Here is a 17,684-nt window from a genome sequence, read left to right on the forward strand (position 1 = left end):
TCCTTAGGGTCTCTGATTGTGCAAAGGTTACATGCCTTTGTGCCCAGATTCCCATTTGGTCACTTACCATGGGACTCTGCCATGGCTGGCTGTATCAGGAGGGCCTGCAGGTCAACATTTCACTACTGAGGCTTCCTCAGAACCCTTCCAAAGTGCCACATCCATTGAGAGTGAGAAGGACTCTTCAGGTTTGGAGACCGTGTCTAGCCTGCCAGGAGGGAGGGACGTGCAGGAGGCCCTGGCTGACCGAGGCAGAGGCAACAGGACAGCTTGCACCTCTCTCCTTGCTCTGCTCAGCCTGAGTGTCACCCAGATCCTTCTGCTCCTGCTGGGGTGAGATGGGGGCTTGTACTTGGCCTCATATAGGCCCCAAACCACCAGGGGACAGGACAGGGGGCTCCGTCCACAGTGGATGGAAATGCTGGAAGCTGAGGTGGCCCAGACCTTGGCCTCCTTGTAGCCACAGTGGCGGCTGAAGGTGCTGTTCTGGTAGCTGAAGCGGCAAAACCTTGGAGCCAGCCCAAGGTGGCTTCTGTCCACTACTGTACACATAATGGCCCAGGTCCTACAAGGCTCTCCTGGGGTTCCAGGTCACCAGTTGGGATTGGGGGAGGGGATGTGGGCTTTGACTCAGCAGGAATAGGAGTTTTCACAGACGGAAAACCACCCAAGGCTGGGGACACAGAGTTCCAGCCCTGGCTTTCTTGAGGGCAGGCACAGGGTGTGGAGGGGCGAGTTTGAGTTGGGTCAGAGTTGGGAAATTCAGCTTCTCTCATTGTCCAATAGCCCAAGGGGCTAACGAGGAGAAACCCTGGCCCCTGACCCTGTCCACACTTTTAGGCCTTTATTGACCTATGCAAGGACACCCAACTCTGCCAACCAGGGCTCAGCTCCTCAACCTGGCATTCAAGGCGCCTGTGACTTGGCCCGGCCCCATCGTTCAGGGCGTCCCTTTTCCTCTAGCACCCTCACATTCTTGTCCCCTCTTCTCTCACAGCGCCACTAAAGCCCCTTCCCCAGTCCTGACCCTCCGAGCCCGCTGCTTATCTCAGTAGGCTCCCTAAGGCAGCAGGGCGAGGCTGGCAGGGTCCAGGCCACGGTGGGCTCCACCTAACCTGTGTGACCTTGCGACGGTCCCTGAACGGAGGGAGCCGCTTTCCAGAGGAAAGGGAGGCCAGCGCAGCGGAAAGGACAACAGGAGAGCCGATTGCAGTCCCTAAAACAGGCTCTTTAATAACATTATGTCTTCACTGAAGAGCTTCGCTTTTCCCACCAGCGCCAGGCTGGGGCCAGTGGGCGTGGCCAGGCCGCCGGGGGCGTGGCGTCCGCGGTGGGGCGTGGCGGCGCGCTGCGGTTCTAATAGAAGGAGTACTGGTTCTCCACGGCGCGCGCGCGGCCCGGCGCCGCGTCCGGGGTCTCATCCGGGGCGCTGGCCGTGGCCTCCAGCAGGCGCTCGGCGCTGTTGCTGCGGCTGCGCGCGCTAAGCGGGACCTCCGCGGGGCGCGGGGGCGCGGGAACCGACGCTGCTGAGGACGATGAGGCGGACGAGGACGAGGCACCAGCCGCATCGGAGGGCGAGGCGGGAGGGCAGGTGGCAGAGACCAGGCTGGAGAAGTAATGCTGGCCGGCTGACTCGGTCCAGCAGGCGGAGGGCGCGGGCATGGTGCTGGGCGACGGCCCGGGGTCTGCAGTGAGAGGTCGCGTGGCGTCAGCGCCCAGCCGGAGGCACCCACGCCCCATCCTCCCCGGCCCAGGCCAGTCAGGCAGGTGTGCAGAGTTCCTGGCTGGGCCGTGAGGCCCTGGAACGCATGGGGACCCAGGGCCCTGGTTTAGGTGTCCACCTTTGAACACTGGCCCTATGCAAGTGGTGATGCGCGGACACAGATAGCGTACTCCTCTTGCGTATGCGGACACCCCCTACACCACCCAGCTAGTGCTTCCTCCCAAGAGCTGCGCGCTGAGCCCCAGCCCATGCAGAGCTCCAGAAAACCCGCCTGTGCTGCCCCTGAGCACCCCCTCCACTTTCCAGGGGTCACTGGGACCTATTTGTTGTGGGGCTGCCTCCCTATCTTGATATCTGATGCCCCCCACCCCCGTCCCCCCATAGCTCACAATAGCTATGGCCAGGCTGGGGGAGGGAGCGCCTTTGATACTCTGGGTCAGGGACTAGCCATGCTGGGTGGCCACCTGCCTGCTTGTCTTCCTAAGCGATCACACGGGCCAGGTAGAGGCATCTTACCAGGTGGGGGGCCCTGGGCCCGCACATAGCTGCGCAGGGTGATGTCGGCGGAGCCCCCTGACTCCAGGGGAATGGGGTGGGTGTGGAAGTGGCGGAGCATGTCAAGCACGGACTGGAACCATAGGTGCTGTACATGGCACTGGCCGTGGCCATTCAGGGACAGGCGCAGATGCTGTGAACACAGGCAGGTGGTCAGTGGCAGGGTCCTGGGCTGGTCACCTGCTTGTCTAGTGCCTTTAGGGGTTGTTGGAGGACTAAGTCTCAGTGAGACAGACGGCAGTGCTTCTCACACCTGAGCCCCGTCTGGAGGTGGGGCCACTCCTGTGGTGTAAGTGGGGGAGGGGAGCAACAGAGCTGGGTTGGGATTGAAGGGTTGTCGCCAGGCTGAGAGCACCCACTCTGTGCCCGAGCCCTTGCCCTTCACATCCCATCTCCCTCCCAAATCCCAGGAGATAGGGATCATTGCCTCCATATTAGAAATGTGGAAACAGGAAGGGGGAGAGACTCGCCCAGTCACAGAGCACAGAGCTGGGAGCACTTCCTCCAAGCCCAGTGGGTCCCACCTCAGCCTCCTCTCTGGGCAGAGCAGGGCCCCAGAGGCAGGTGGAAGCAAGGCAGATGCTTCTCACTCTTCTTTCATTTATTCTCTGAGGGGAAGAGCTGCCTCGGGGACAGTAGTGCTCTTCCTTCTCTGTGTCAGTGGAGGGTCCTGCTCTACCTGCCACTAAGACCTAGAGTGATCAGTTTCACTCTGGGGGAATGGCAGCCAGCCAGAGGGGAAAGGCAGATTCAAGGTTGCCTCCTGCCCATCCTGTTTCCCCCTCCATGCTGCCTGGTGGGCTGGGCCCCATCCTAACCCCTGGCTTAGGCATGTGCAGGATCCAGGCCCTCCCTGGAGGAGTGCTGGCCACCAAGTGACCTGTGATCCTCTGGGGACAGTGTTAAGCGCCTGGCTGTCAGAAGACCTGCTAAGGCAGGCTGCCTTCCAAGGAGGTGTCGGGCAAGGGGCTGCCCAGGAGAGAGGCCTGGAGGTCACTGGAGGGCCAGCTGGGGCCAGCAGACAGACGATGACCACCAGCTGCAGACCTGGAGTCCTAGGGCACCCCCTCTTGCAGCAGGGACTGACGGGAAATCACATCCTAGAAGGAGCCAGGGCTGCGGCTGCTTCCTTATCAGAAACACGAGTCTGGTGGGGGTGGGGGGCACGGAGGTTCCTGCCCACTCTGTGACTTTTCTTGCCATATTTTTCTTGGCCCCATAGGTCATCATGGCCCATGGTCCCTTCCTGGGTGGCACACCTCTGCTCACTTTAGGCCCTGTCTGGTCACCTTCCTATTTCTGCCGCAGCGATTCTTACCCTCTGCACACCTCAGACCAGGGTCCCCTGCTCTGCCCCCTAGGCCTGTGCACCCTCCTGCCCCACCCAGCACCTCCCCTCCAGTCTGCGCTTTCCTTCCCCTCACTTGTCTGAGCACAGGCCAGGTCCAGGAGGGATTGGTAAAGTGACCAGAGCAGGGAAGAGGCGCTGTCGAGGCGCGACCATGAGGGCCTCAGCTAGCCCCAGCCCTGCATCCAGGTGGCTCTGGGTGGAGGCCCTCGGAAGCCCCGGTGCTGTGTGATCCCCAGTGCACAGGTGCCCAAACGACTTGCCAAATTGGTTCTCAGAAGGGCCTGGCGTTAGGTGCCCTGTCACCAACAGGTGGCTTCCCTAAGGGCAGGAGTGAGCCTGATTTGTGGAGAGTCATGCCACACCTAAGCCTCACGACCAGGGCCACCTTGGCACCCGCCCCAGGGTGGTCGCTCTACCCGTGGATTCCTATGCCACTTGCCTTGGCTTTGCCCTGGAAGTTGAAGGTCAGCACGTACTCCCCAGGCCGCGTCTCACTTTGGCGGATCACGAAGAGGCCGTGGCTCCGGGGTCCACCTGCCAGCACCAGCTGAGCGGCCTTGACCCGTGACAGCGTCCCATGGAACCAGGGATAGTCGGAGAGCTCCAGCTCTGGCTCAGCCTCGGGATCCTGCTCTGCGGCTCCTTCCTCCCCTGAGGAGCAACAGTGTGAGGGTGATGGAGAGGGCGGGGCAAGCCAGAGAGGAGCGAGGAGAGGCAGCTGCTTTGGTTTTGGTAAAATGCTGCTTGGTTAATTTTAGAACTGGGCAGGGAGCTGATCCCCCATCAGGTATCAGTACAAGGTGAACTGAGAGCAGAGGGCAAGGGCTGGGTCCCTCTGCAAGTCGGCAACCAACCTGGGAACAAATCAAGTCCCCTGTCCCCCCACAGTTCCAACCCTCTGCACCCCATTCCATGAGCGTCTTCTATGGAAACCAGGCCCAATGGGAAGGACCAGGTGCCAACAAAACCCAGAACGGCTGTGGACCAGTGGGAAGAAATGGCACCGCTTCAAGGCTCAGCAAGGGCTCCACAGGGTACCCAGAGGTCCCCGTGGCCAGAGCAGGGACCAGGAGGGGAGAGATAGGAGAGCCAGCTGCCCCGGTACCTGCATTATTGCCATCACTGCCACTGCCACTGGGGGACTCCAGGGTCTGCAGGAAGGTCTCCAGTGGGACATGGAGCAGGGACTCTCCGACGGCCTCTCGAGCTCGGCTGTGTGGGGCTGTCACCACGGCGCCCACAGCTGCCGTTATGTCTTGGGGTCCTTGGGGTCGGGGCGGGTCTGCCGCTGGGAGAATAGCAGGTGAGAAGCTCGTTCCTTTATCTGTCACCCCCCAGCCGCCAGCCCTCCCACCCTGTCACCTGTGACTCAGCTCTGCCCCCTCCTACCATCTGTCAAGAGCTCACAGCTGCAGGAGGCCACGCGGCTGGCCAGGCAGGCTCCCCGGGCGCAGGACAGCTCGGCGTCTTCCTCGCTGTCGCTGTGGAGTTGAGAAAGCACAGCTGTGTCCTGCCGGGACCTGGACCCACCCCAGCTGCCCCTGCAGTGGCTGATAGTCACGTGACCAGCCTCACCCTAGGCTGGCTCTGTGGCCACCATATGACTGACTAGAGGCCACCAAATGGGTACAGTGCCCTCTGAGGCTGTATGCCCCCTGCCCCCTAATAAGGGCTTGGTGGTGGGCGGGGCCTGGTCAGCTTCCTTGGCCCCCAAGGCCTTTGTCTCCCCATTTGTAAAGTGAGGTGTCTGGGGCCCTCCAAGCTCTACAGTTCTGTAAAGAGAGAAGGCCAGGAAGGAGTTAGCAGAGCAGATGGCGGGCAGGGTGGCAGGGGAGGGATTACAACCACTTTGGGGATCAGGGCCTGGGAGGCACTCAGGACTTTAATTGTGCTTCCTTAAATGAAGCTGTTAATTAGAAAGCAGCGGCCCCTCCCCCAGGGCGGCTCACCCCATTAGCCAGAAGAGCACTGCCAAGTGTGCGGCCCTCGGCTGGCCTGCCCCTCCTGCTCCTGGCCTCAGGATCTCTCCTAGATGGTGGAGTCAGCCTCCCTGCTACTCTCCCTGGACAGCTGACCAGAGCTGCTCCCTGCTTATGATCCGCCATGGCTCCCTTCTGCCCTGACCTACTAGCTTCCTGGGCTCTCATGAGAACCTCCTGCACGAGCCATCCTGGAGGTCTTAACAGCCCCTACAAGTCCCAGGCTCTTGGTACACATGGACACCTTTTGTGGGTTGTTCTTTCTGCTTTTCTTCACCCCGTCTGCGGGCTCAGGCCTGCTCTTCTGCTAAGCAGCTGATTAGGTGAGCACCTTTACCACAGGCCTTCCCCGGCTGCGGCTGGGTTAGGGGCTTCTCCCAGCCCCCTGGGCTCATCACGGCCCATCTCTTGGTAGTTGGAGGCTCCCCTGAGGTGAAGACAAGACGGGGGCCAATCTTTCCAGGTCCCTAGACCCTGGCCCTCCAGAGCAGGCCCCACAGAGCCCACAGGTGGTCAGGATGGGGTCAGGGCATGGGGAGCCCGCCAGCACCAACCTGGAGGGCACCAGGATGAGCGAAGCCCATTTCTGGAGCTTAGCTCCTGCCCTGCCCTAGAGGCTGCTCCCTGTGTGGTCAGGACCAAGGGCCCAACCTGTCCCCCTCCTGGGGCCACTCCAGCACTCACCCAGGGTCCACGCAGCCCTGGATGTCGGCCACCCAGGAGTGTTTCTGCAGGGAGTCGATGGTCTCCAGGATGTACTCGGCTCCGTTCTCCACCTGGGAAAGAGGGCGTCAGGGTCTGGGCCAGCGCCAGCATCCCTCCCCTTGGCAGGGGGCTCCAGACCCAGGATGAATGTGCATGTGACTCGTGGGGGTGAGGAGGCAGGACAGTGGGGCCATCACCAGGCACCAGCCCAAACCAGGGCCAGGGCCCCAGGGGTGCAGCCCAGCTCCACGGACCTGATGTCCTCAGGCCCTGGAGCTGCAGCCTGGACAGTGGCCTGGACCCCCAGCATGCTGAGTTGAGGGGCTCCCCTGCTTTTGCACCTGGAACTTTACCAATATGGCCACACTCCCCAGAGAAGTCACCTCCAGAGGGCCCTTGTGAGAGCTAGGGCTAGTGTGATCCTACCCCACAGCTCATCCGATAAGCTTCCACCAGCTCCATGGCTGGGGGCTGATGTCCTGTCTCCATTTTATTAATTTGTTTTATTGCAACAGTGGGGCTTAAACCCAGGGGCATGCTACCACTGAGCCATTTTCGAGCCCTTTTAATTTTTTATTATGAGACAGGGTCTCACTACGTTGCCCAGTCTGGTCTCAAACTTGTAATTCTCCTGTCTTAGCCTCTCGAGTTGCTGGAATTGCTGCTGTGTGCCACCATGCCTGGCTTGTCCCCATTTTATAGATGATGATGACTGAGGTTCAGAGAGAGCAAATAACTTGCTTAAGTCACACAGCAATCAGTGATAGTGCTGGGACCTTAACCCAAGTCTGTGGGTTGCCCAGGCCTCATGCTCTTGGCTTTTTGTCTGTATAAAAATACAGTATTGGCTTGGGAGGGTCCCCAGAGACCCCTCTTTAATCTCTCTCTGAACATACGGGGAAACCGAGTACCATTATGGAGCTGGCAGGCAAGTCCCTCCGCCTCAGGGCTTGTACAGGGGACACCCCGCAGATGGGAATGCCAGGTGGGCAAGGGCTGTGTCCTCAGCCCCCCAGCCTGGGGTGACTCAGGGTACAGGGTGGGAAGATGTTTGCCCAATGCATTAGTGAGTTCGTGACTAAACACACAGGGATGGGTGGGTAAATACACACCCCCGGGGCCTGGAGAAGAGGGTGGGGGCTTCATGTGGCTTCGGGTGGGTAGGACCGGGCATCCCTGGAGACTCTGCCTCATAAACACTCTCTGATCCTTCCAGGAGGCACAGGGACCGCAGCCCTGGCAGCCCAGAGCCCTGTCCTCAGTAGACCAGCAGGCCACCCCAGGGAAGGTGGGGCCTGGGAAAAGGATGGGGTGCCTCCCGCCACCTGCAGTGCCTTTGTGCCCTCTGTGGGCCCAGGCCGGTTCCCACACTCCAGTGCCCTGCGACAGGAACATTTGCATAACTGCTGCAAGCTAGCCACCAGTTCCTGCCTGGGGGGTGCATGTGCCCTGGCTCCAGCAAGGAAGGGAGGGGAGGAAATGAAACTCACCCAGGCCTGGAGGAAATGGGACGGGGTCCAGATGGCCCCTGGTGCCCGGCCACCTACCTACCCAGAGCCCAGCCCCAGACTCGGGTCCTGGGTAGGTGCGAGACATCTGTCCCAGGGGCTTCCTCCCCCCATTGCCCTCAGCTGGCCACCCAGGAGGGAGGTGGTCTTGGGCAGCCAGAGGATCATCAGGACCAGGGTGGGGTCTCACCTTGAGCACGAACGTGTTGTCTTTCTCAGGCATTTCCAAGGGCATGGTGGTGCGGACCTCAATGATGGCCGACAGAGGGATGCTGACCTTGGGCCTGGAGGCCTAAGAGGCCAGGGGAAAGGTCAGTCAGGGCTGCCCCAGGGCCTCCCGACACCCTCTCTACCTCTCCTAGCTCTCGGGGATCAGAGCAGTCCCCAGCGTGGAACTGCTGTGGTCACCCTGGCATAAAGGTGTCCTAGTCCCCAGTTCACAGATGGGAAAGTTGAGGGAGGCAACGAGGGATGTCCCACTGTGGTCATGCAGCAAGTCAGGGACTGGACTGAGACTGACGTCTGAGCCTCTGACCCGCAGGTCTTGAGGGGTGAGCCCCACCTGGGCTGCCCCCCGCCTCACACCTCCTCCAGACCTGTGGTCTTCCCACTTTTGACCTTGACCCACAGTAAGAAATGCACTTGACGCTGCAGCCCAGCATGCACCTACCCAGGTAAAAGTATCTGAAACCAGCGTCCCACTGGGCGACATTTGCCCTGCGTGTGATGGAATGTGGTGTTTTCTATTCTCTTCTAGTTCATTAAAAAGAAGAAGAAGAAAAGCTGGCCTCCTGCTTCAGGTGCCTCAGAACAGGGCTCTGGAGCAGAGCAGGGCCCTGTCCCCAGCTGTGGGTAAAAGAGACTAGTGTTCCCAAGGCCACCGCAGGGGGACCCAGGGTGCTGGCAGGTTCCCTAGGTGCCTGGCTCTGTGTGCTCTGCCCTAAAGCTCCTGGCCGTGGCCTTGGATCTGGGACTGGGATTCCCGGAGGGTTCGGGCTCTAGGACAGGGACTTTCTAGGAGGAAAGGGAAGGACCACACATTCGGTGGGCAGGCAGCAGGGAATTCCGGGTAGGCCTGGCCACCGTCCAGTGGCTACAGGGCTGGGCTGGGAGCCGTGACCCAGGGGCTTGGCTGGGCAGGGTGTCAGGCCATCAGAGTAGCCAGTGGGGCTGGGGGTCCTGGTGGTCATGGGTGGGTAGGGCAGTGGAGGTTCCTGCTGGCTGGAGCCACTGTGGTTCCTCGGGCTGGCGCCTGGGGCCAGCTGTACTGGGGCAGCTGGTCCTGCCAGAACTCCTGTGCTCCTTCCCCACTGTCTTTGGCTCCCTCAGCTCACGCCCTGTCCCTGTCCCCCTTTGGGCAGCTCCAGTGTCTCTCCCGGGGCCCCAGGAGCTCACTCTATTAAAGTTTGTATCCAGCCTGCAAATGTGGGTTTCCTGGTGGCAACCCAATGGCAGAGGCCAGCCCCACTGCTTCTTGGGTCCGTAAGTCTGGCCTGGAGTAGGGTTGAGGGGACCTGGGGTTCAGGAGACCCTTCCTGCTGGGATGAGAGGGCAGGAAGCCAGACACTTGGGCTGGGACACCCAGCCCAGGCCCTGCGCCTGCAGACCCCACACTCCCGACTGCTCTGAGGTGCAGCCAGTGCCCAGAGGTGAAGGGAGATGCAGACCTGGGGGGTGGCCCAGCAGTGGGGTGTCAGCAGGGGTGCTCTGGGTGCTCTTCCACCCTGTGGCCAGACACATTTGGAAAACCTAACCTGAGCCCTTAGCATGTTCTGGGGTTTGGACGTGGTTTGCTCCCCAAGGGGACCTGTGCTGGAGGCTGGGTCCCCACTCTGCCGCTATCAGGAGGCAGTGGGACCTTTAAGAATTGGGGTCTGGTGGAAGGTGGCGGGTCACTGGGGGCACTGCCCTGGGAAGAGGTTAATGTAGTCTCCAGGGCCCCTGGCGCTGTTCCAGGAGGGAGATTGATTGCTCCATAAACTTGGCCTTCCCGGCATGCAGCCATTTCCCTTTTGCCTTCTCTGCTGTGTTGTGACAGGCCAAGAAGATCCTCAGCAGAGACCGGAAACGTGGAGCTTCCTGCTCTTGGACTTTCAGCCTCCAAAATTGTGATGAAGAAATCTCTTTTCTTTATCGAATATCTAGCTTCAGGTATTTTATTATAGCAACAGAAAATGCCCCCTGGTGTGATCCACCCTTCCCCTGGGAGCACTCCCAAATACCAAGATATGTTCCAATGTTTGTGTGAAGATGAGGAAGACATTATGGGGTAGAAACACATTGGCCTTCCTCAGAGGTTGTGGAAGGGTCCTGTGACCCTTCAGGAACCTGCCTTCTGACAGTGGTAAAGCTGGCAGGTTCTGCAGAGACCAAGGCAGAGGGCACCAGCTGCTGCGTCCCCTCCCCCAGGCCAGCAGACACAGCTATTTACAGACAGACAGCTGTGACTGCCACTCAGGGGTGGAGGGGGTAAAGCCTTGGGCCTCTGCCCTGCCCTCTGGGTGACCTTGGGTGAGCCCCACCTCTCACGGGGCCTTGGTCTCCCTGTCTGCCAAGGGGTGGAGTTGGGCTTAGTGGCTATGATTTCTCTCAGGGACCTAAGGGGACTGACAAAGAGTCCTTGTAAAGCCTGGGAGTTCTGGGACTTGGGGAGAAGCTCTTCAGAGTGTCTCAGGGAAGTCACCTCTCTAGAGCCCTGTGGCTCATGAGCACCTGTCCTCGGGGAGCCCACACACCTGCACTTCTAGGAGGGGTATACTGAGTTCCCAAGAAACTCAGGCGGGCCCGGGGGTGGCTGGGAGCCTGCGTGGGCCCCCGAGGGGTGTTGTCAGTTTCTATACCTACTCAACCTGTGTGCCAGGAACCCCACCCCCACTCCTTTCAATCCCAAACACCAGGGTGATGGGTATAATTAGCCCATCTCTGCCACCCACTGGGGATAGGCCACACCCCTTTTCTGGGTATAATAAGTTTGTGTTTTCTTCTGTGACCTGGGGACCAGGTGCCCACCTGACTGGGGTACTGGGAGGAGGACATCTTGTATGTGCACATGGCCACCAGCCTGAGGGCTGGGCACATGGTGGGATCTCAGGAAGTGAGTACTAAGGGGACAATCATTCCCACTTTACTAACAAGCAGGCTTGCCACTTGGAGAAGGCCCAAGCTACTGTCAGTGTTCTGATGGCCAGTCCCCAAGAGGGCCAGGGGCCAGTGCACTCAGACAGTGAGCAGAGACGCCCAAGAGGTGGTGACGGCCAGTGAGAAGCCTTGCCTTCCTCTGGCTGGAAAAGGGCCACTGGCAGAGCAGGGCTGGAGCCTGGCAGCCCAGAAGCAGGCCTCCTGGGGCCCCTCTCTGAGTGTGCTCTGTCACTGCCTGTCCCTCATCCAGCAGGCCTCCTCGCTGACCAGTGCCTTCCCTGGTGCCAGGGTGAGGAGGAAAGGAGGGCAGGCGGCCAGCCAGGCTCCTTAGCACCCAGGCGCGGTTCCCTTTCCTGGTTCACAGAGGAAGGGTGGGGTTTACCCAGGAGGCAGAGCTGGGCCAGCATCCCGGGTCCTGGCACCACTGGCTCCACCCTATCCATCTGATGAGGCCACTGGGTCCTCAGCCAGAAGCTGGTGGAGCTGCTGCCCTCCTCTTCCTCCATCCTCCAGGGTACAGGGAGAAGCTCACCTTGGGCGGCACGAAGAACTCCAGGCGGAAGCGTTCCCCAGCAACCGCCCTGCGTAGGAGCAGGCGGCACTTCTGCCACTGCGCGGCGCCCCCAGGGCCTGTGGCTGCATCGTCCGCCACCATAAAGCGCAGCGCACCCTCGCGCTGAATGTCCACCAGCTCCACCTTGGCCGCCAGAGTCCGCGATAGCCGAAGGCGCCGTGTCCACTTGTCACGTGGCTCCGCAGGGGGCTCAGCGGCCCTCGGGGTGGCCCCAGCTTCGGGCTCAGGGGAGGCACGCCGGTGCCACATGTCCCGCACACCGTCCACCACGCACAGGCTCATGTTGCGCAGGGAGAAGCCCTTGCGGACCCGGGCCTTGGCCGCCACGTGCGCCGACACGTCCTCCGAGCTCCGCGAGTGGCCATAGGCCGTAGTCTTGAGCGCTGAGGTCCCCACGGGCTCAGGCTCCATGGCGTTGGCGCGCTCAGGGGTCCCCCGCGACGCTGGCCCTGCCACCAGCATGCGGCGCACCTCCTCGCTGAAGACGTCCAGGAAGTTGGCGGTGAAGTGGCGGGAAAAGGAGGTCCCGGCGTCCGGCGTGTCGTAGGCCGGGTTGTCCCGCAAGAAGCGGCAAAACTTGTGCGCGAAGTCCACGGCGGCCACTTGCGCATGCAGCTCGCAGAACTGCCGCCAGTCCGGGACAGGGACCGGGGTAGCGGCGGCGGCGCCAGGGTCGGCACCGTTCATGGCTCCCGTCCCATTGTGGTATCCTGCAGCTGTGGGGACAAGAGCAGCAGTGACCTTCTGACCTCTGACCTGCGTGCCCATCTGTCACCTCCTTTGGGCAGCAGGGCTCCCCAAGGCTGTGCATGTGAGTGCTGCAGACTGCTGCCCTCAGCTGCTAGAGCAGCCGGGAAGCGTGAAGAGGAAGGAAACAGAGGACAACGTGGTGTCCCCAGGGAAGGGAGCCCCCACATTCATATCCTTCCAAACAGCAATCTCAGGGAACCCCAGGGTCATTCCTGTGGTCTGCAGAGGAGGCTGGAGTGACAGATGCCTTCAAGTGGGGCCCCTATAAGCCTTCAGTGACCTCACTTTCCTCAGTAACCTCTTCTAAGGTCCCCAAAACCTGGTGGGCAAGAAGAAGTCACACACAATCCAATTGGCTCTGCCTCTGAAATGGGCAGAGAGCCCAGCCAGCCCTTGGCCACTCCTCCACAGGCTTCCGAGTCCTTCCCAAGCCTGGCATGGTGGCCTCTAATTCCAGTGACGTCTTGGGAGGGCAAGGCAGGAAGACTGCAAGTTTGAGACCAGCCTCAGCCGCTTAGCAAGACCGTGTCTCAAAATAAAAAATAAAAAGGGCTGGGGATGTGGCTCAGCGGTAGAGCTGCCCAGAGTTCAACCCCAAGTTCAGGGGGAGAAAAAGAAAAATCCGTCCCTTGCCTGCAGTACTTCAGAGTGCCTTCACCTGTCCAGCGAGCCTGACCTCAGTCTCTAGTCTGCTTTCCACCAGGACCCCAGTCACCATTAAAACACAGGACACATTTGGTCCCTTTGCCCTCAAATCCCACCAAAGCTGGGAGCAGAAGTCAGAGTCCTTCCCGGCTCCCCAGGCCTGGCAGCAGCTACTGCATTTACCTCTGTAGACCCGCCTCCTGCTGCTTGCTCCTGGGTGCCTGCCTACTTGCCATCCTGGAGGTGTGCTGGCTGGGTTCCCACCTCAGGGCCTTTGCTTGTGCCTTCAGTGTCCTCTCCCTCACATCCTTTGGGGCTTTTCTAATATCATTCTGCCCCACTGCCTGGCCTGGACACTCTATTGAGAACAACAAATGTTCCATACTCTCCAGCACAGATGCTCTGTGCCCCCTGCCTGTTTGGAGTCTCCGTGGCATGCACCGTCACCTGACATAGCGTGTGTTTGCTCATCTGGTTGTGTGTCTTCCTCTGCCCTCTTCCTCCAGAAGGCAGGTTTCACAAGGCAGGGATAGTGACAGTGCTGCAAGTCTAAGTGTAGCTGTCCCCAGTACCGGGCACATAGCAGGTGCTCAGTCAACAGTGACGGAATGAAGGAACAAATGAATGTGTTCAGCACACCACGTGGTGTCACAGCTGTCACCACACGGGGCCTGAGGACTTATCAGTGACAAGAGAGGTCTAGGATTCTTATCCAGGTCTTCATGAGTCTGGGACTCAGGGGTCACCTCCCTATATGGAAAGAGCATGGGCCATTTTTCGTGTGTACGGGCATTGAAGGTTCCACCTCCCCTCACAGAGGCCTGCTCGCTGTCCCCTCCAGAACTCCCGGCCAAGCCCAGCCTTCTGGAGGAATCCTCAACCTAGGAATCCCAGTGGCTGCCTCCCCAGCTTCCTTCCTACTGCCCAGCAAGGCCATCCTTCCCCATGTCCAGTCGGTCACTTGTGGGGACTTGCCTCTTGGTCCCCCTAAGTGGCCATTTTCCCCGGGTGCCAGGCCCAGGTGCACACTCCCACCCCCCTCCAGGTCAGGGTGAAAATCACTAAGGGAAAATAAGTGAGGAGCTGAGGCTCTGCCCTGGGGCCCTCCCCCCTGAGGGACCAGCCTGGTGTTGGGATGGAGGGACTGTCCTCCTAAGGGGCTGACAGGGGGCCATGCCCTCACCTGCCCTCCCAGGATCCCTGCAGTTCCCGGCATGCTCCTCTCTCCCAGCTCTGGGGAGCACCATCTCAGGCCTTCCGGGGGAGCTGGGCCCTGTAATTAAGTGCCAGGTGAGGATGCTGCCCTATTTCTGGGGACCACCTGCAGGGCCTCTGTGCTGAGGGCACCCTGGGAATTCCCTCTCCTTGGGTCAGCTTCCATCTGCAGTCGCAAGCCACAGGACCCACCCGGGGAGGAAGTACTGAGGACAGGTTTCCAAACTGGCAGGGAGACTCCTGCCCAGTACTGGGGCGAGGGAGGCAGGAGGTTAGGAAGGTCTGGGCTTCCCATCTGCAGCCTGAGCAATAGCTGCAGTGGGACTTACCAGGGCTTTAGATTTGGGGGTGGGGGTGCTGAATCCATGAAAATGGGGGTCAGTGCTTGGGCCTGACCTTTTCCCTGCCCTGCTGCTCCTCCTCTCATCCCTGGATAACTCCTACTCACTCTTCTAGAACAAGTCCAGGGGCTGCTTCCTCCAGGAAGCCTTCCTGCCCCTCACCCCAGGCTGGCACTGGTGGCTCCTCTGGGCTCCACAGGCCCCTCCTGTGTGTCTCTCCAGCGAGTTCTAGTTGCAGGGTGCTCCCACTGTCTCCCGACCTGGCACAAGCACTCCTTCAGGGCCAAGGCAGGTCTAGGTCATACCCCAGACGGCTGGCTCTTGCTCCTTCCCCTGGGGACAGAGGCAGCAGCACACCTGCCAGCAGTCAGCATGGCCTCCAGAGAAGGTGGGGAGGCAGATCCCCAGGGGCACTTCCTGGGGGGTGGGCTGCAGCTAAAACCACAAGGCCCTGTCCCAGGGCCCCAAGCCCATCCATATATCCAGCAGGCCAGGGCCACAGTGGCCATGTCCCCTCCCCCTCACTCCCGCGTACTACTGAAACCTCTACAGGGGTCAGAATAGGGAACAGGGCGGCTCAGGAAGGCCAGGTGAAGCAAGTGAGCCCTACATGGAGCGGTGGGGCAGGCAGGGGCCATCCATTCCCTGTCCCTCCCACTCTTCCTGCTGGCTGGGAAAAATCTCCCCAGGGAGAAGGGATGGAGTCAAGGGACAGGGCCCTGGGCAGGCTGTCACATGTGGGTGCAGTTGGCCCTCATGGGGAGGGGTGGAACTTGAAGAGGACCCTGCCAAGGCTCTTGGCAGGTGTGGTCATGTCTGAAGCAGGAACTGGTGGGAAGGCACTGGGTCGGGGCTGCCCTGACCACTCCTCCTCAACACTGCTGGCTGGTCAGGAGCCCATGGGCCCAGCAGCCCTCTGTGTCCCTGGGGGCTAAGCAAGGGTCAAGTAGCCAGAGGTAAAAGTCCTCAAGCATCAGGGTCAGCAAGGAGCACTGCACCTAGTTACAGATGGAGAAACTGGGGCCCAGTTTCTCCTCCATAGGAGACAGAGGGGAGGCTGCAGACCACAGGGAAGAGGATCTGGCTATGGCTAGAGTAAGGGTGTGCTGTCCATAACTGTCTTTGGGGCCAGAGTTGGGGAGAATGCCAAGCAGCTGACCTGGGTTCAAGGCCTAACCCTCCTGCTCCCTGAGAAATGCTGACCACACCCCCAATCTCAGAGGTTGTTTTCCTCAAATGCAAATGGGGGGCCCCCTTCCCCAGAAGAGCAGCATGAGAAGTGGACCCTGCAATGTTCTGAGCAAGTGCAGGCTTGGGCAGGCCAGGGTGGTTTCCCCTGACCTCTGGGTGGGGCCAGAAATGTTTCCATCCAACTCAGGGGACCAGCCAGTGTAACATTCAAACAATCACTGTGCAGGGAACTGTGGATCCAGATATGGAGAAAGGAGGGTCCAAGGGGGCGGAGAACCCAGAGGCACCAGAGGCAGGATGGACTGTCACCCTTGCTCCTACTGTCTGGGCTGGCCTTGAAGGTCTGTGAATTGAACTCAGCTGGCCTAGGGCTCCCTGGGCCTGCAGCTTCCCAGTTCTGCCTGTGTTCTGCCCAGGTCACTCCTCCAGCTACCCGAATTCTTCCAGCCTCGGACTGTGCAAAATTCTCTCCTCTTCCAGGGCTGGCCCTGCACTGGCTCTCCCTCCCAAGCTCCATCAACCCTACCGCCCTCAGCCCTCTGGTTTCTGCGGTCAGGTCCCAGCCTTCCTCCTATGGTCCCCAGGGAGCCAGAAAAGGCCTGCTGAACCAGTGCTGGGAGATCCGGCTCTCTAGGACAGACCCAGTGTCTCCCAGGGCCTCAGCTTCCCCTCTGGTAAACAGGGAGCAGTGGTGGCAGGGGCTCCTGATTCTGACGCAGAGGCCATGGCCCTTGGATACCGAAGAATGGGGTCCAGCTGTCACTGCACTGCGGCCAGGAACCGGCTGGGGTTCCCTCCCACCTTCAGTTTCCTCTCTGAGGGCTGGCACTGGAGACAAAGGAAGTCGCCGTGCTCCAGGGATCGGGTGCTGGCCCCAGGGCGCGTGGGCGGCAGACCACCCTCCCCAGTCTATCGCCCCCAGCTTTTCCTAGGCTTGCCTGGGCTGTCTGGCTTCTTCTCCCGGAAAAAAACCGTTTTCTTTTTCTTTTTTTGTATTGGTTCCCATCTTGGTGGGATGGGGCTTCGGAGGGGCGGGGTGGGGGAACCTGATCCAGTCCCTGCTCTCGGCCTTTCCAAGGCCAGTCCTCATCCCAAGGCCAGAACCCGGCCCACGACCCCGGCCCCAAGCTGGGCTAGATTTGCAGCCCCGCCGCCCGCACACGCTCGGGCGGGGGAGGGGGCGGCCGGCTTTCCGCAGGTAAAAATAGCACCGAAAATTGGAAAGGGGGGGGGGGAGCCGGTCTCCAGCACCCCCTCCCCCGCCGGCGCGCAGTTCCGGACCCCAAGGCCGGGTCATTCCTTAAAATATTGATGAGCCAGCGAGGCGCCCCCGCTAATGGGCCAGCGACCAATCGATCCACCGCGCAGTGGGTGGCGGCCTGAGGGCGGGGAGAGGCAGAAGCCCCGCCCACAGACCGCAGGGGCTTGGGTTTCTGGGCACATCGGCCTCCCGCACCACAGGCTACTGTGTCCGCAGAGGAAGGATGGTCCACCGCCCGAGGCAATGATGGCCGCCTGGCACCCTGCAAGGCTGCCCCACACAGGCGTGCTGCCCGGCAGGACGCAGGCAACACACTCACCCCAAGATTGGCCTTTACTTCTGCACCCTCACTCTGCTCCATCCGTGGAGGATCCAGTGTGTGAGGGGGAAGGCGGTCAGAACTAAGGCTCCTCTGTTCGAGGCTGGCAGCGCCACCCTCCAATAACCACTTACTATAGGGAAACTGAGGCCTCCCCGCAACACACCAAGAGGAGGCAAAGCCCCAGTCTGTCTCCCACCATCCTTTGGTCCTAACCATGTCTCATCGTGTCTTTCCTTAGCGCTGGCCTGGCCTGACCACTGGTCAGCACTTGACACTAAGACTGCTCTTCCTCTAGTGCCCCCAGGCCTCTGCAGGACTGTTCCTTTCAGGGGCACCCCAGCTCCCTCTCTGGGTACCCCTGACCATGCAAAACTCAGACCAACGTCCCTCCACCCTGGAGGGACTTCCACTAGCTGTCGGACACTT

The 17,684-nt window shown here is 60.5% G+C and overlaps 1 protein-coding gene and 1 long non-coding RNA gene across 5 annotated transcripts; one reads left to right on the forward strand and one right to left on the reverse strand.

Annotated features, from left to right (window-relative positions):
- Positions 1-1,207: 1,207 nt before the first annotated feature.
- On the reverse strand, positions 1,208-12,220 carry Sh2b2 (SH2B adaptor protein 2). The gene is made up of 8 exons (XM_046422818.2): positions 11,492-12,220; positions 8,012-8,113; positions 6,293-6,384; positions 5,019-5,110; positions 4,735-4,917; positions 4,069-4,280; positions 2,240-2,411; positions 1,208-1,685 (listed from the first exon to the last, which is right to left on the reverse strand). Exons 1-8 carry the CDS (start codon positions 12,218-12,220, stop codon positions 1,357-1,359), a joined length of 1,911 nt encoding a protein of 636 aa, XP_046278774.2. The 3' UTR covers positions 1,208-1,356.
- On the forward strand, positions 1,653-13,326 carry LOC124078133 (uncharacterized). 4 transcript variants are annotated; one of them, XR_006846817.2, is made up of 8 exons: positions 1,655-1,767; positions 7,530-7,601; positions 8,041-8,132; positions 8,363-8,495; positions 8,579-8,621; positions 9,183-9,303; positions 9,860-9,972; positions 11,473-13,326. It is a non-coding gene; the product is annotated as an uncharacterized LOC124078133 (long non-coding RNA). The 4 variants fall into 4 exon arrangements; XR_006846818.2 differs by lacking the exon at positions 7,530-7,601 and having other exon boundaries at positions 1,653-1,767; XR_009224742.1 differs by lacking the exons at positions 7,530-7,601; positions 9,183-9,303 and having other exon boundaries at positions 1,653-1,767.
- The last annotated feature ends 4,358 nt before the right edge of the window (positions 13,327-17,684 follow it).

Source organism: Marmota monax, unplaced genomic scaffold (genome assembly GCF_021218885.2).
Source record: "Marmota monax isolate L192 unplaced genomic scaffold, Marmota_monax_Labrador192_F-V1.1 WCK01_AAM20220418_F8-fsc00237, whole genome shotgun sequence".
Taxonomy (NCBI): Eukaryota; Metazoa; Chordata; class Mammalia; order Rodentia; family Sciuridae; genus Marmota; species Marmota monax.

Excerpts from the sequence above, each read along its gene's own strand:
- Sh2b2 (XM_046422818.2), bottom strand. The coding sequence starts at position 12,220 with ATGAACGGTGCCGACCCTGGCGCCGCCGCCGCTACCCCGGTCCCTGTC. Across the intron at positions 5,111-6,292 it reads CAGGGCTGCGTGGACCCTGG|CGACAGCGAGGAAGACGCCG; the intron begins GTGAGTGCTGGA and ends TCAACTCCACAG. Across the intron at positions 2,412-4,068 it reads ACTTCCAGGGCAAAGCCAAG|CATCTGCGCCTGTCCCTGAA; the intron begins GCAAGTGGCATA and ends CTGTGTTCACAG.